A 17,089-nucleotide genomic window follows, 5' to 3' on the forward strand; every position below is an offset into this window, starting at 1 on the left:
ACTCTGAGGGTCTCCTTCCATTTCCATGCATTTTCCCTTCTCTCTCCCTTTCCCTCCCACCTCTCATCCCTGTTTAATGTTAATCTTCTTCTCATGCTCTTCGACCCTACTCTGTTCTTAGTTACTCTCCTTATATCAAAGAAGACATTTGGCATTTGTTTTTTAGGGATTGGCTAGCTTCACTTAGCATAATCTGCTCTAATGCCATCCATTTCCCTGTAAATTCTATGATTTTGTCATTTTTTAATGCAGAGTAATACTCCATTGTGTATAAATGCCACATTTTTTTTATCCATTCATCCATTGAAGGGCATCTAGGTTGGTTCCACAGTCTAGCTATTGTGAATTGTGCTGCTATGAACATCGATGTAGCAGTGTCCCTGTAGCATGCTCTTTTTAGGTCTTTAGGGAATAGACCGAGAAGGGGAATAGCTGGGTCAAATGGTGGCTCCATTCCCAGCTTTCCAAGAAATCTCCATACTGCTTTCCAAATTGGCTGCACCAATTTGCAGTCCCACCAGCAATGTACAAGTGTACCCTTTTCCCCACATCCTCTCCAGCACTTGTTGTTGTTTGACTTCATAATGGCTGCCAATCTAACTGGAGTGAGATGGTATCTTAGGGTGGTTTTGATTTGCATTTCTCTGACTGCTAGAGATGGTGAGCATTTTTTCATGTACTTGTTGATTGATTGTATGTCCTCCTCTGAGAAGTGTCTGTTCAGGTCCTTGGCCCATTTGTTGATTGGGTTGTTTGTTCTCTTATTGTCTAATTTTTTGAGTTCTTTGTATACTCTGGATATTAGGGCTCTATCTGAAGTGTGAGGAGTAAAGATTTGTTCCCAGGATGTAGGCTCTCTATTTACCTCTCTTATTGTATCTTTTGCTGAGAAAAAACTTTTTAGTTTGAGTAAGTCCCATTTGTTGATTCTAGTTATTAACTTTTGTGCTATGGGTGTCCTATTGAGGAATTTGGAGCCCGACCCCACAGTATGTAGATTGTAGCCAACTTTTTCTTCTATCAGACGGCGTGTCTCTGATTTGATATCAAGCTCCTTGATCCATTTTGAATTCACTTTTGTGCATGGCGAGAGAAAGGGATTCAGTTTCATTTTGTTGCATATGGATTTCCAGTTTTCCCAGCACCATTTGTTGAAGATGCTATCCTTCCTCCATTGCATGCTTTTAGCCCCTTTATCAAATATAAGGTAGTTGTAGTTTTGTGGATTGGTTTCTGTGTCCTCTATTCTGTACCATTGGTCCACCCGCCTGTTTTGGTACCAGTACCATGCTGTTTTTGTTACTATTGCTCTGTAGTATAGTTTGAAGTCTGGTATCGCTATACCGCCTGATTCACACTTCCTGCTTAGCATTGTTTTTGCTATTCTGGGTCTTTTGTTTTTCCATATGAATTTCATGATTGCTTTCTCTATTTCTACAAGAAATGCCGTTGGGATTTTGATTGGCATTGCATTAAACCTATAGAGAACTTTTGGTAATATCGCCATTTTGATGATGTTAGTTCTGCCTATCCATGAACAGGGTATATTTTTCCATCTTCTAAGATCTTCTTCTATTTCTCTCTTTAGGGTTCTGTAGTTTTCATTGTATAAGTCTTTCACCTCTTTTGTTAGGTTTATTCCCAAGTATTTTATTTTTTTTGAAGATATTGTGAATGGAGTGGTTGTCCTCATTTCCATTTCAGAGGATTTGTCGCTGATATACAGGAATGCCTTTGATTTATGCGTGTTGATTTTATATCCTGCCACTTTGCTGAATTCATTTATTAGCTCTAATAGTTTCTTTGTAGACCCTTTTGGGTCTGCTAGGTATAGAATCATGTCATCCGCAAATAGTGATAATTTAAGTTCTTCTTTTCCTATTTTGATGCCTTTAATTTCTTTCATCTGTCTAATTGCTCTGGCCAGTGTTTCGAGAACTATGTTGAACAGAAGTGGTGAGAGAGGGCATCCCTGTCTTGTTCCAGATTTTAGAGGGAATGCCTTCAATTTTTCTCCATTCAGAATGATGCTAGCCTGAGGCTTAGCATAGATTGCTTTTACAATATTGAGGAATGTTCCTGTTATCCCTAGTTTTTCTAGAGTTTTGAACATAAAGGGATGCTGTACTTTGTCGAATGCTTTTTCTGCATCTATCGAGATGATCATATGATTCTTATTTTTAAGTCTATTGATGTGGTGAATAACATTTATTGATTTCCTTATATTGAACCAGCCTTGCATCCCAGGGATGAATCCTACTTGATCATGGTGCACAATTTTTTTGATAAGTTTTTGTATCCGAGTGGCCAGAATTTTATTGAGGATTTTTGCATCTAGGTTCATTAGAGATATTGGTCTGTAGTTTTCTTTCTTTGAAGTGTCTTTGTCTGGTTTAGGTATCAGGGTGATGTTGGCCTCGTAGAATGAATTTGGAAGTTCTCCATCTTTTTCTATTTCCCGAAGTAGCTTGAAAAGTATTGGTATTAGTTCCTCTTTAAAGGTTTTGTAAAACTCTGCTGTATACCCATCCGGTCCTGGGCTTTTCTTAGTTGGTAGTCTTTTGATGGTTTCTTCTATTTCCTCAATTGATATTGGTCTGTTTAGGTTGTCTATATCCTCCTGACTCAATCTGGGCAGATCATATGACTTAAGAAATTTATCTATGCCTTCACTATCTTCTAATTTATTGGAGTATAAGGATTCAAAATAATTTTTGATTATCTTCTGTATTTCTGAAGTGTCTGTTGTGATATTGCCTTTTTCATCCCGTATGCTAGTAATTTGAGTTCTCTCTCTTCTTCTCTTCGCTAGCATGGCTAAGGGTCTGTCGATTTTGTTTATTTTTTCAAAGAACCAACTTTTAGTTTTGTCAATTTTTTCAATTGTTTCTTTTGTTTCGATTTCATTAATTTCAGCTCTGATTTTAATTATTTCTTGCCTTCTACTTCTTTTGCTGTTGTTTTGCTCTTCTTTTTCTAGGGTTTTGAGATGAAGTATGAGATCATTTATTTGTTGGTTTTTTCTTTTTTTAAGGAATGAACTCCAAGCAATGAATTTTCCTCTTAGAACTGCTTTCAATGTGTCCCATAGATTCCGATATGTTGTGTCTGTGTTTTCATTAATCTCTAAGAATTTTTTAATTTCTTCCTTGATGTCTTCTATAACCCATTGATCATTCAGTAACCTATTGTTCATTCTCCAAGTGATGTATTCTTTTCCCTTCCTTCTTTTATCATTGATTTTCAGTTCCATTCCATTATGATCCGATAGGATGCATGGTATTATCTCTACTCCTTTATATTGTCTAAGAGTTTCCCTGTGACATAATATATGATCTATTTTTGAGAAGGATCCATGTGCTGCTGAGAAAAAAGTGTAACTGCTTGATGTTGGGTGGTATATTCTATATATGTCAATTAAGTCTAGGTTATTAATTGTGTTATTGAGTTCTATAGTTTCCTTATTCAACTTTTGTTTGGAAGATCTGTCCAGTGGTGATAGAGGTGTGTTGAAGTCTCCCATGATTATTGTATGGTGGTCTATTAGACTCTTGAACTTGAGAAGAGTTTGTTTGATGAACATAGCTGCACCATTGTTTGGGGCATATATATTTATGATTGTTATGTCTTGTTGGTGTATGGTTCCCTTGAGCAGTATGTAGTGTCCCTCTTTATCCCTTTTGATTAACTTTGGCTTGAAATCTATTTTATTTGATATGAGTATGGATACTCCTGCTTGTTTCCGAAGTCCATATGAGTGATATGATTTTTCCCAACCTTTCACCTTCAGCCTATGTATGTCTTTTCCTATCAAATGCGTCTCCTGTAGGCAGCATATTGTTGGGTCTTGTTTTGTGATCCATTCTACTAGCCTGTGTCTCTTAATTGGTGAGTTTAAGCCATTAACATTTAGGGTTATTATTGAGATATGGGTTGTTCTTCCAGCCATATTTGTTTATTTATGTTACTAAACATGGTTTGTTTTCCTCTTTGATTATTTTACCCCCTTTAGTGTCCTACCTCCCACTGTTGGTTTTCATTGTTATTTTCCATTTCCTCTTCCTGTAATGTTTTGCCAAGGATGTTTTGAAGAGATGGTTTTCTAGCTGCAAATTCTTTTAACTTTTGTTTATCGTGGAAGGTTTTAATTTCATCTTCCATCCTGAAGCTTAATTTCGCTGGAAACACAATTCTTGGTTGGAACCCATTTTCTTTCAGTGTTTGAAATATGTTATTCCAGGATCTTCTAGCTTTCAGAGTCTGTGTTGAAAGATCAGCTGTTATCCTGATTGGCTTACCCCTAAATGTGATCTGCTTCCTTTCTCTTGTAGCTTTTAAAATTCTCTCCTTATTCTGTATGTTGGGCATCTTCATTATAATGTGTCTAGGTGTGGGTCTCTTATGATTTTGCACATTCGGCGTCCTGTAGGCTTCTAGGATTTGGGGTTCTGTCTCATTCTTCAAGTCTGGGAAGTTTTCTCGTATTATTTCATTGAATAGATTGCTCATTCCTTTGGTTTGAAACTCTGTCCCTTCCTGTATCCCAATGACTCTTAAATTTGGTCTCTTGATGTTATCCCATATTTCTTGGATGTTCTGCTCATGGTTTCTTAACAGTCTTGCTGAGCTGTCTATGTTCTTTTCAAGTTGAAATACTTTATCTTCATTGTCTGATGTTCTGTCTTCTAAGTGTTCTACTCTGCTGGTAGTATTCTCAATTGAGTTTTTAAGTTGGCTTATTGCTTCCTGCATTTCTAGGATTTCTGTTTGTTTGTTTTTTATAACCTCTATTTCCCTGTATAGTTGATCTTTTGCTTCTTGGATTTGTTTATGTAATTCATTGTTGAAGTGATCTTTCATTGTCTGATTTTGCTGTCTGATGTCTTCCTTGAGACTCCAGATCATCTGAAGCATGTATATCCTGAATTCTTTATCTGACATTCCATCTGCTGCAGCTGTTACCTCTTCTAACGTTGAGTTGACCTGCAATGCTTGTGGTCCTTTCTTTCCTTGTCTCTTCATACTGTTCGCGTTCCTTTCTACTTGGTGAAACTGTTGTGCTATTGAATTTTCCCCTTATATATTTATATTGGTCTTGTATAGTTGCAAAGTCTCCCTCGCAGGCGCGGGCGGCGGCTCTGTCCCTCTGCGGGCCGCTAGGCTTGTTCTGTCGGTGGTCACAGTTCTGTCTACTCTGCAGGCGCAGGCAGCGGAACTGCCCCTCTGCAGGCCTCTGGGGCTGTACTGCCAATGGGTCGCAGGTGCGCCTACCTTGCAGGCGCGGGGGGGGGGGGGCGGCTCTACCCTTCCTCAGGCCACTGGGCCTGTTCTGTCTCTTGGTTGCAGGTCTGGCGTGCTCTGATGGTGGTCACAGTTCCGTCTACCTTGCAGGCGCTGGGGGGAGGGGGCGGCTCTGCCTCTCAGCAGGTCGCTGCTCCTCTTCTGCCGGTGGGTTGCAGGCCCGCCTACCTTGCAGGAGTGATTGGAAGCTCTGTCCCGCCGCGGGCCACTGGGCCTTTTCTGTCGGTGGTCACAGTTCCCCTACCTGGCAGACGCGGGGGGTGTGAGGCGGCTCTGCCCCTCAGCAGGCTGCTGGGCCTGCTCCGTGCATGGTCACAGTTCCCTCTAGTTTGCCGGCGCAGGGGGATGGGGCGGCTCAGCCTCTCAGCAGGCCGCTGCTCCTCTTCTGCCGGTGGGTCACAGGCCCGCCTACCTTGCAGGAGTGATTGGAAGCTCTGTCCCGCCGCGGGCCACTGGGCCTTTTCTGTCGGTGGTCACCGTTCCACCTACCTGGCAGGCGCGGGGGGTGGGGGGCGGCTCTGCCCCTCAGCAGGCCGCTGGGCCTGCTCTGTGCGTGGTCACAGTTCCCTCTACCTTGCCGGCGCAGGGGGAGGGGGCGGCTCAGCCTCTCAGCAGGCCGCTGCTCCTCTTCTGCCGGTGGGTCGCAGGCCCGCCTACCTTGCAGGAGTGATTGGAAGCTCTGTCCCACCGCGGGCCACTGGGCCTTTTCTGTCGGTGGTCACCGTTCCACCTACCTGGGAGGCGCGGGGGGTGGGGGGCGGCTCTGCCCCTCAGCAGGCCGCTGGGCCTGCTCTGTGCGTGGTCACAGTTCCCTCTACCTTGCCGGCGCAGGGGGAGGGGGCGGCTCAGCCTCTCAGCAGGCCGCTGCTCCTCTTCTGCCGGTGGGTCGCAGGCCCGCCTACCTTGCAGGAGTGATTGGAAGCTCTGTCCCGCCGCGGGCCCCTGGGCCTTTTCTGTCCGTGGTCACAGTTCCACCTACCTGGCAGGCGCGGGTGGTGGGGGGCAGCTCTGCCCCTCAGCAGGCCGCTGGGCCTGCTCTGTGCGTGGTCACAGTTCCCTCTACTTTGCCGGCGCAGGGGGAGGGGGCGGCTCAGCCTCTCAGCAGGACGCTGCTCCTATTCTGCCGGTGGGTCGTAGGCCCGCCTACCTTGCAGGAGTGATTGGAAGCTCTGTCCCACCGCGGGCCACTGGGCCTTTTCTGTTGTTGGTCACCTGGCAGGCGCGGGGGGTGGGGGGTGGCTCTGCCCCTCAGCAGGCCGCTGGGCCTGCTCTGTGCGTGGTCACAGTTCCCTCTACCTTGCCGGTCTAGGTCTCATTTTTGAGTTCATTTTTAAATAAGATAATGTCATACCAATTTAGATTCTTTAATTTTTCCCAACATGACTATCTAATTGTCCCAATTGTTAAAAAGACATATCTTATTTCCATTGAATTGATTTTCAACCTTGAATTAACAATATTTGTGTAGGTCTTTTCATAAATTTACTATTCTTTTGCATTGGTCTCTGTGCCCTCCTTTGGCTAATAGTGCACTGTTCTGATTACTGTAACAATCAAATTTTATAGGAAATCTCAAGTTCAGGTACTCAAGAGTCCAGCTTTGTCCTTCTTCAGAATTGTTTTGCTAATTCTATTTTTTTCAGTGTGTACACAAACACTAGCTAGAGTTTTTGTATTGAATATATAGATCAATTTGGGAATAATTGACATCTTAATGATACCGAGTTTTCCAATCCATGAATTTAGTGACTTTCCATTTTTTAAAAAAGAATCTCTGATTTCTTTCATCAGTGTTTAACAGTTTTTAAGATAGAGATGCTGTACATGTTTTGTTAGAATTATAAGTCAAGTATTTTATGATTTTTGGTGCTAATATAAATGATACTTTTGGGGGGGATACTTTTGTGGTATCTGGTTGGTTCTATTTAGCATATATATCTGTAGGAGTTTTTGTTTTGTCTCTGAATTTGTATCATATGATCTTATTAACTTTCTTAATAGTTTTAGAAGTTTTCTTTTTTTTTTTTTTGTACGTAATGGTCTTTATGTACAAAGGCTTCTTCTTTCTATCCTTTCCAACTGCTTTTAACCTCCTTTTCTTGTTTTATTGGCCTGGCTAGAACTTTTGGTGTGATGCTGAATAGAATTGGTAAGAACAGAGTTGTGGCGTCAAAAATATACATTGGAAAAAAAGATAACCTATTCAACAAATGTTGCTAAAGAAAACTGGAAATCCATATCTAGTAGAATGAAATTTAATCCTTATCATTTACCTTGCATAAAAATCAAATTAAATCAAAGATTTAGAAATTAGACCTCAAACCCAACATATACTAGAAGACAGTGTAGGCCCAGCACTCCAACATGACAGCTCAGGAACAGACTTCTTTAACAAGATTACTAAAGTGCAAGAAGTAAAATCAAGAATCAATAAATGGGATGGCATCAAACTAAAGAACTTCTTCACAGCAAAAGAAACAATAAAGAACGTGAAAAGAGAGACTACAGAAAAGGAGAAAATTTTTGCCACCTGCACCTCAGATAGAGTGTTAATTTTCAGGATATATAAAGAACTCAAAAACTTAGCACCAAAAAACCAAATAACCCAAATCAATAAATGGGCAAAGGAAATAAACATACGCTTCTCAGAAGAAGAAATACAAGTGATCAACAAATATATGAAAAAAAATGTTCAACTTCTCTATTAATTAGAAAATACAAATTGGAACTACACTGAGATAACTTTCATTCTCACCCCTGTCAGAATGGAAGTTATCAAGAATACAGGTAACAATATATATTGGCAAGGATGTGGGGAAAAAGGTACAATCATACATTGCTGGTGGGACTGCAAATTGGTGCAACCACTCTGGAAAAAGCAGTATGGAGATTTTCCTCAAAAAACTAGGAATGGAACCACCATTTAGCCCAACTATACTATTCCTCAGTTTATATCCAATGGATTTAAAATTGGAATATTACAGTAAAACAGCCACATCAGTGTTTATAGCAGCTCAATTCACAATAGCTAAGTTATGCAACCAACCGAGGTACCCTTCAACAAATGAATGGATAAAAAAATTATGCTCTCGCAAGGCTGGTTCAATATACGGAAATCAATAAATGTTATTCACCACATCAATAGACTTAAAAATAAGAACCATATGATCATCTCAATAAATGCGGAAAAAGCATTCGACAAAGTACAGCATCCCTTTATATTCAAAACTCTAGAAAAACTAGGGATAACAGGAACATACCTCAATATTGTAAAAGCTATTTATGCTAAGCCTCGGGCTAGCATCATTCCGAATGGAGAAAAATTGAAGGCATTCCCTCTAAAATCTGGAACAAGACAGGGATGCCCTCTCTCTCCACTTCTGTTCAACATAGTTCTCGAAACACTGGCCAGAGCAATTAGACAGACGAAAGAAATTAAAGGCATAAAAATGGGAAAAGAAGAACTTAAATTATCACTATTTGCAGATGACATGATTCTATACCTAGCAGACCCAAAAGGGTCTACAAAGAAACTATTAGAGCTAATAAATGAATTCAGCAAAGTGGCAGGATATAAAATCAACATGCATAAATCAAAGGCATTCCTGTATATCATCGACAAACCCTCTGAAATGGAAATGAGGACAACCACTCCATTCACAATATCTTCAAAAAAAATAAAATACTTGGGAATCAACCTAACAAAAGAGGTGAAAGACTTATACAATGAAAACTACAGAACCCTAAAGAGAGAAATAGAAGAAGATCTTAGAAGATGGAAAAATATACCCTGTTCATGGATAGGCAGAACTAACATCATCAAAATGGCGATATTACCAAAAGTTCTCTATAGGTTTAATGCAATGCCAATCAAAATCCCAACGGCATTTCTTGTAGAAATAGAGAAAGCAATCATGAAATTCATATGGAAAAATAAAAGACCCAGAATAGCAAAAACAATGCTAAGCAGGAAGTGTGAATCAGGCGGTATAGTGATACCAGACTTCAAACTATACTACAGAGCAATAGTAACAAAAACAGCATGGTACTGGTACCAAAACAGGCGGGTGGACCAATGGTACAGAATAGAGGACACAGAAACCAATCCACAAAACTACAACTATCCTATATTTGATAAAGGGGCTAAAAGCATGCAATGGAGGAAGGATAGCATCTTCAACAAATGGTGCTGGGAAAACTGGAAATCCATATGCAACAAAATGAAACTGAATCCCTTTCTCTCGCCATGCACAAAAGTTAATTCAAAATGGATCAAGGAGCTTGATATCAAATCAGAGACACGCCGTCTGATAGAAGAAAAAGTTGGTTACGATCTACATACTGTGGGGTCGGGCTCCAAATTCCTCAATAGGACACCCATAGCACAAAAGTTAATAACTAGAATCAACAAATGGGACTTACTCAAACTGAAAAGTTTTTTTCTCAGCAAAAGAAACAATAAGAGAGGTAAATAGGGAGCCTACATCCTGGGAACAAATCTTTACTCCTCACACTTCAGATAGAGCCCTAATATCCAGAGTATACAAAGAACTCAAAAAATTAGACAATAAGATAACAAACAACCTAATCAACAAATGGGCCAAGGACCTGAACAGACACTTCTCAGAGGAGGACATACAGTCAATCAACAAGTACATGAAAAAATGCTCACCATCTCTAGCTGTCAGAGAAATGCAAACCAAAACCACCCTAAGATACCATCTCACTCCAGTAAGATTGGCAGCCATTATGAAGTCAAACAACAACAAGTGCTGGCGAGGATGTGGGGAAAAGGGTACACTTGTACATTGCTGGTGGGACTGCAAATTGGTGCAGCCAATTTGGAAAGCAGTATGGAGATTTCTTGGAAAGCTGGGAATGGAACCACCATTTGACCCAGCTATTCCCCTTCTCGGTCTATTCCCTAAAGACCTAAAAAGAGCATGCTACAGGGACACTACTACATCGATGTTCATAGCAGCCCAATTCACAACAGCAAGACTGTGGAACCAACCTAGATGCCCTTCAATAGACAAATGGATAAAAAAAAATGTGGCATTTATACACAATGGAGTATTACTCTGCATTAAAAAATGACAAAATCATAGAATTTGCAGGGAAATGGATGGCATTAGAGCAGATTATGCTAAGTGGAGCTAGCCAATCCCTAAAAAACAAATGCGAAATGTCTTCTTTGATATAAGGAGAGTAACTAAGAACAGAGTAGGGACGAAGAGCAGGAGAAGAAGATTAACATTAAACAGGGATGAGAGGTGGGAGGGAAAGGGAGAGAGAAGGGAAATTGCATGGAAATGGAAGGAGACCCTCAGGGTTATACAAAAGTACATACAAGAGGAAGTGAGGGGAAAGGGAAAAATAATACAAGGGGGAGAAATGAATGACAGTAGAGGGGGTAGAGAGAGAAGAGGGGAGGGGAGGGGAGGGGAGGGGGGATAGTAGAGGATAGGAAAGGCAGCAGAACACAACAGACACTAGTATGGCAATATGTAAATCAATGGATGTGTAACTGATGTAATTCTGCAATCTGTCTATGGGGTAAAAATGGGAGTTCATAACCCACTTGAATCAAAGTGTGAAATATGATATATCAAGAAATTTGTAATGTTTTGAACAACCAACAATAAAAAATTTAAAAAAAATTATGCTCTCTTTCTCTCTCTCTCTCTCTCTCTCTCTCTCTCTCTCTCTGTATACACACACACACACACACACAATGGAATATTACTCAGCCATAAAGAAGAATAACTTTATGACATTTGTAAGTAAATGGAAGCCAATCCCAAAAAATTAAAGGGCAAATGTTTTCACTGATATGTGGAAGCTAGCACTCAATAAGGAGAAGATGGGGGGAGAATTAGATATTCAGTAGACTTTACAAAGGGGAAAGAGAAAAGGGAAAGGGGAATGGGAAAAGGGAAGACAGTGGAATTAATCTGAAATAATTTTCCAGTGTACTTATATGAATATACCATAGTGGATCCCACCATTAGGTACATCCATAAAAATGATATCCTAACTAGAATAAGATATACTCTATGCTTGTATATGGAAAAAAATGTTCAACTTCTCTGTTAATTAGAGAAATTCAAATTGAAACTATAAACTCAGTGACATCTATATAATAATATCAAAATGAATTCTACTACTGTGATGTATAACTAAAAAAAGCCACCACCCACCCAAAAACAACAACTACTAAAAAAAAAAAAAGTGGCTTTTGTTTTGTTTTGTTTTGTTTTGATATTAAAGGAAAAGCATTTCATCTTTTGCCATTATGATGCTAACTGTGAGGATTTTTGCAGATGTCCTTTATTCTTGTCTATACTTTTTGTTCTTTTGTTTGCTGAGAGCTTTTATTTGTCATGAAAGAATAAGGAACTTTTCCTGCATTTGTTGACATGATTACATGTTTTTCTTCTTTAATCTGTTAATGTGGTGAATTACACAAATTGATTTTTGATGTTGAACCAGCCCTGCATTCTTGGGATAAACCCTGTGTGTTTATGGTTTTACCTTTTTGATAGTGCTTTATTTAATGTGCTAACATCTCTTTTTTTCTTCTAACCAAAAACACCTTTATTTTTCAGTCTTCAAAAAACAAACTAATTTCTTCTTTTTCCAAGATAATCATGATTAACTTAGAAAAATGGTCATACAGTATATCTTCAAAGCATTTCCCTTTAATGGGAAAATTGGCTTTACATAATCTAAACATTAGACTATTAAAAAATCTATTTTGTTGCCATTATAAAACAAAATGGAATCTATTATAAGTCAAGGAAATTTGTTCACACTTCTGGTCCTTCTCCATCAGGAACCAGCATTGTTATATTATATCCGTATAGCAAAATCTGATCTAATTTAGTTATCCTCCTTCCTTCTGGTGTGATTGCAAACTCAGTGACATCTGCCAGCACCATATTGACAAAGTCATCAAATTCTAGAAGTGTTCCAACAATTTCGTTATCACTCTTCATCACAGTGTAAATTTTTGATCCTATATACTTGTCCACAAGCTCTAGCGGTTGCATTTTTAGCTGCCATGGCTAAACAGGAAGTGGCCAGCCAACATGCTAACATCTTGTTGAGGAATTTTACTTCTGTGTTTACCAGGGATATTTCTTTGCAGTTGGTAATGTTTTTTGTCTGATTTTAGTATCAGGGTAATGCTGGCCCCATTTCTGTGTAGAATTGGTGTTATTTTTGAAGTACTAAGAAAACTTTTCCAAGGAGGCATCTGGACCTGCATTATTAGAGATTTTTCAACTGCAAATTTAATTTCTTTAATAAATTTATGACCATTCAGGTTATTAGGTCTTTATGTGAGTAAGCTTTAATACTTTATTATTTGCAGGAAATTTTTCCATTTTGTAGAATTTGTGTGGGCATAAAGTTGTTCAAAAGTATTTCCTTATGACTCTTGAAGAGTATCTTACATTATATGTATAATTATATTATAAATTTTATAATACCACTAGTATCTGTAATTGTGTGCCCTCTTTAATTTCTGATACTGATAGTTGTGGCTTCTTGCAGTTAGTCTGGTTAGCTTTTGTTGATTTCATTGATCTTTTTTAAAAGAAGCATCTTTGAGTTTTGTTGATTCCCACCCCCTCCCTTTCCTGTTTTCAGTTACATTGATTTCTGAAGCTGTTTTCTTTCTTTGCCTTTAGTTTCTCTTTCTTTTTTTCTTTTTAAGGTGGATATTTAGATTATTGATACTAATTTTTTCTAAAGTAAGCATCTGCTGCTATAAATTTCCATCTAAAGACATTTTTAGCCACATGCTACAAATTTTAATACACTTATTGCATCTTCATTCAGGCATAAAATGTTTTTTTTCTCTTGTGACTGAATTTTTTTTAATTTATTTTTTAACTTTAGGTGGACACAATATTTTTATTTTATTTTTATGTGGTGCTGAGGATCGAACCCAGTGCCTCATTCATGCCAGGCGAGAGTGCTACTACTTGAGCCATACCCCCAGCCCTTGTGACTGACTTTTACTTTGAGTGAAAGTGTGTTGTTTAATTTATAGACATTAGGGGATTTCCCAAAGTTCCCTGTTAACTGATTTCTAGGTTATTTCTATTATGTTAGAGAATGTACTTTATATAATTTCAACTCTTATAAATTGTCAGTTTGTTTTATGGCCTTAGAATATAGATGCTCTTGATAATTGTGCATTTTAAGAGTAAGTTTTTGTTAATGTTAGGTGCAGTATCCTATAAATAACAGTTTTGTATAGTTGATTGATAGTGTTGTTCAGGTATTCTCTTAATTTTCTTTCTGCTTGTTTTGTCAGTTATTGGTTTTCTTAGAGTTTACCCTTCCTGAGGTTGACTAAGCCTCTTGGATCTATAAGTTGAAGTCTCCAAATATAATTGTAGATTTGTCTATTTCAATTCCATTTGTTTTTGCTTTCTGTATTTTTAAGTCTTATTGAGTGCCCTATGCTTATTTAGGATTGTACATCTTTTCGGAGAACTTTTTATCATTATGTAATGTGCCATTTGATTTGATACCAACATAGTCACTCCAGCTTTATTATGATAGTGTTCTGTGGTGTATCTTTTTTCATCCTTTCAGTTTGTCATTATATTCACAGTGAGTTTCTTACACAAGCACAGAGTTGGTTCTTGGTTTTTAATCTGATTTAACTGTTATTTTTAATTGGTATGTTTAGAACACTTATATTGTATAAAATTATTGATATAGCTGAATTTAGGTCTCACATTTAAATTTTCCTTTCTGTTTATTCCCTTGGTGTTTCTTGGTTTCCTTTGTGGCCTTTTTAAAGATTATTTGAATCTAAATATTTTAAATTAATTTTGATTTAATTTAACTTCTGTTGTTTTTTTAGTTTTATCTGCTGATATCCTTTTTTATGGTATTATAGTAAATATACTAAGTTTTAACAGTCTACTTTGAATAAATATTTTGCCACATCAAGAGGAATGTAGAATCTAACAATTGTATAAATCACTGTACTCTCTCTTTTATGTTATAGTTATGAGTATTACATATCCATGCATTTAAACTCTGTAAGACAGTGTTTATATTTTTGCTTTCAACAGTCATGCTTATTTTCAAAACTTAGAAAGGCATAAATAGTATATGTATTCAGATATTTATCATTTCTGTTACTTTTCTTTTATTCCTGAAATTGTTTCTTTTTGCTCTAATTTCTCTGTAGTCTGAATAATTTTATTTAGAACTTTCTCTAGAATAGGTCTTTACCAAAAAATACTTTGTTTTCCCCAATTTAAGAATGCCTATATTTCATTATCATTCCTGAGTGATGTTTTTGCTGGTTATAGAATTCTGAGTTGACACCAGTTTCTTTTAGCACTTTAAATGTAGTGTCCTATTGTATTCTGTCTTCTATGAGTGGTGGTAAGAAATTTGCAATTATTTGAAGATTTGTTCTATATTAGGTATTTTGTATTTCTCTGTTTTCAAGGTTTTTTTTTTTTTTCCCCCTGTTGTCTTTGCTTTCCAGTGTGACTTGATTATGTGGTCTGTTTGGGCATGGTTTTCTTAAGAGTTTACCCTTCCTGAGGTTGACTAAGCCTCTTGGATCTATAAGTTCAAATTATTCTTCCAATTTGAGAAGTTTTTTAGTAATTATTTCTTCCAGAGTTTTCTGTCTCTCCTATGGACACCTAGTAATACAAACATTAATAAACCTTTTGCTCTTCTCAATTTTGAACAGAGGAGATAATTTCTGTCTTGAAGTTCACTAAGGAAACCTCTGTCATCTTCTTGTGCTATTGATCCCCCTTGGTATATTTTTTTTAATATTTTTTTTCACTTCTAAAATTTCTGTTCAGGTCTATTTTATAGATTGTATTTCACTTCTGATAATTACGTTTATAATTTTTTAAATAATGTACCTTTATCTCATTGAAGAGTTTAGTGATCACTATAAATTGTGTGGGCTGATAATTCTAACATTGTGTTTATTTTGCTTGGCATCTGTTGGTTTTTTTTTTTTTCTTCCCTTAAGAATTGGTCACATTTTCCTGTTTCTTTGTAAACTGAATAATTTTAAATCATGAAGATTTTGATTTTTGTATTGTGGAGTCTGGGTTCTATTAAAATCCTCTGGAGATTAAAATACTTTTTTTTTTTTTAAGCAAGCAAATCAATCACAATAGGTTTAGATCATACCTTGTTTCCCTTTCTTCAGGTGATGATGTCTGTTAGTTTTCAGAGCTTTGGCTGTGCTACTGTGCTGCCTTCATTCTGTCTCATGCACATGAGATGTGACCAGGACTTAAAAGATTCCCCCTCCCTTCTCCTGAATTGAGGGTCTCTTTTTCAGTTCTTATACCAGGAAAATAAAGTTTTTCTCAAGGTTTTGCTGCATGAGCCCTCTACAGAGTATGAGGTTAATCTGTTGTCAAAACCAGGGGAAATATAGTACGGGTTACTTCTTCAAGTTTTATTTCCCTCTCAATCTGCTTCCTTGTGTTTACTTCTCAGAGTCCTCAGGTTATTGTTCTTTGTATTTTGTTCAGAGTTTTATTAGTTGTAATCATTGGCAGAGGTGGTGGGCATAATCCATCTTAATTGACTGTTGTTTTTTTTTTTTTAATTGGCATTTAAAAATACAGAAATATAGATTGTAAATATCTGTGGCTTAGGTTATGGCTTTTTAAAAATTTTATGTTAGTAAAATTTACTTCATACTTAAGATAATCCAATGCTGTAAATATGAAAGAATGTAAAGAATCTCTTTTGGACAAATCAAGCATAAACAGTGATCATTTCTGTCTCCATTATTCAGGTGGCTAACAGAAAACTGATTGAAACACACAGTGACATGCACACATACCTTTTCAAAGAGAAAGTGTTATGAATGTACTGCTATCATGTTTTAAAAGTAGTAAACTTGAACTTTTAAAATGTATAAAATACTTGCTTGAATTAACCACCTTTGAAGAATGTAGATCATGAGTTGTCCCTTTACTTTAAATTCTTTATTGATTTTCCTTTGAAAGATTAGTGAAATTTTGGTTAGTATTTATTTAATTTATACAAAAAACTGCATTTAGTGATTTTATTTATGTAAAGATTGGTTCTTGGTTTAATTGTTTAAGGACTGGTTTAAATGAATTTTAGTTTTAAAAGATATTTCACTGTTTTTTTTTTACCCAAACTATTTGTACTGTTGTTATATACGATACATGGTGTATGTATTATACACACCACAATTAGTATCTTTGTTTGTTTCCATATTAGTGTTCATAAAGCATATACATATATATATATATATATATATATATATATATATATATATATACACATACACCAATTGATAAACATAATAAAGTTTGAAATTCCTGTAGGGAGACTGGGAAATTATTTTTGTGTCCATTGTATGACCTTATTATTTTATTATAAACAAATAATCTTAGAAAGTTGCCACTTCATGCAGAACCATGAAATGGTATATTGTAGCATCCAAGTATAGAATCTTTTGTAAACTAAATCTTAGGATTCTGTATATTACTGACTTTTCCCCTAAGATATCACAGAAGTAGGAAGATGATTACAATTGTCATTTGTGAAATATGTTTCCTCTTTATGTTTAACAGTATTTGGATCCTAGGTTCAGAGTTGGGACCTATTGCCCTCCCCCTATTTAATTCTATATTATATTTGTGGCTTGCTTTAGGAGAACTGAGTTATAACAGTGGCAAACTTGCATTTATCTTGAAGTGATTTAAAATTTATCTTTAGCTGTTACGTAAGAATTGGA

At 37.1% G+C, this 17,089-nt stretch overlaps 2 protein-coding genes across 2 annotated transcripts in view; one reads left to right on the forward strand and one right to left on the reverse strand.

The window, feature by feature from the left end:
* Positions 1–17,089, forward strand: part of Zswim6 (zinc finger SWIM-type containing 6) — a 210,587-nt gene that overhangs the window by 166,724 nt on the left and 26,774 nt on the right. The gene's annotated exons all lie outside the window — the stretch shown is intronic.
* LOC124100686 (U6 snRNA-associated Sm-like protein LSm5) lies at positions 12,111–12,299 on the reverse strand. Its single transcript, XM_046456271.1, has one exon. It carries the CDS (start codon positions 12,297–12,299, stop codon positions 12,111–12,113), a length of 189 nt encoding a protein of 62 aa, XP_046312227.1.

The sequence above is a fragment of the Marmota monax genome, unplaced genomic scaffold (assembly GCF_021218885.2).
Source record: "Marmota monax isolate L192 unplaced genomic scaffold, Marmota_monax_Labrador192_F-V1.1 WCK01_AAM20220418_F8-fsc00037, whole genome shotgun sequence".
Classification (NCBI taxonomy): Eukaryota; Metazoa; Chordata; class Mammalia; order Rodentia; family Sciuridae; genus Marmota; species Marmota monax.

Bases quoted from the DNA above. Each gene is read 5' to 3' on its own strand.
- LOC124100686 (XM_046456271.1), bottom strand. From the start codon at position 12,299: ATGAAGAGTGATAACGAAATTGTTGGAACACTTCTAGAATTTGATGAC.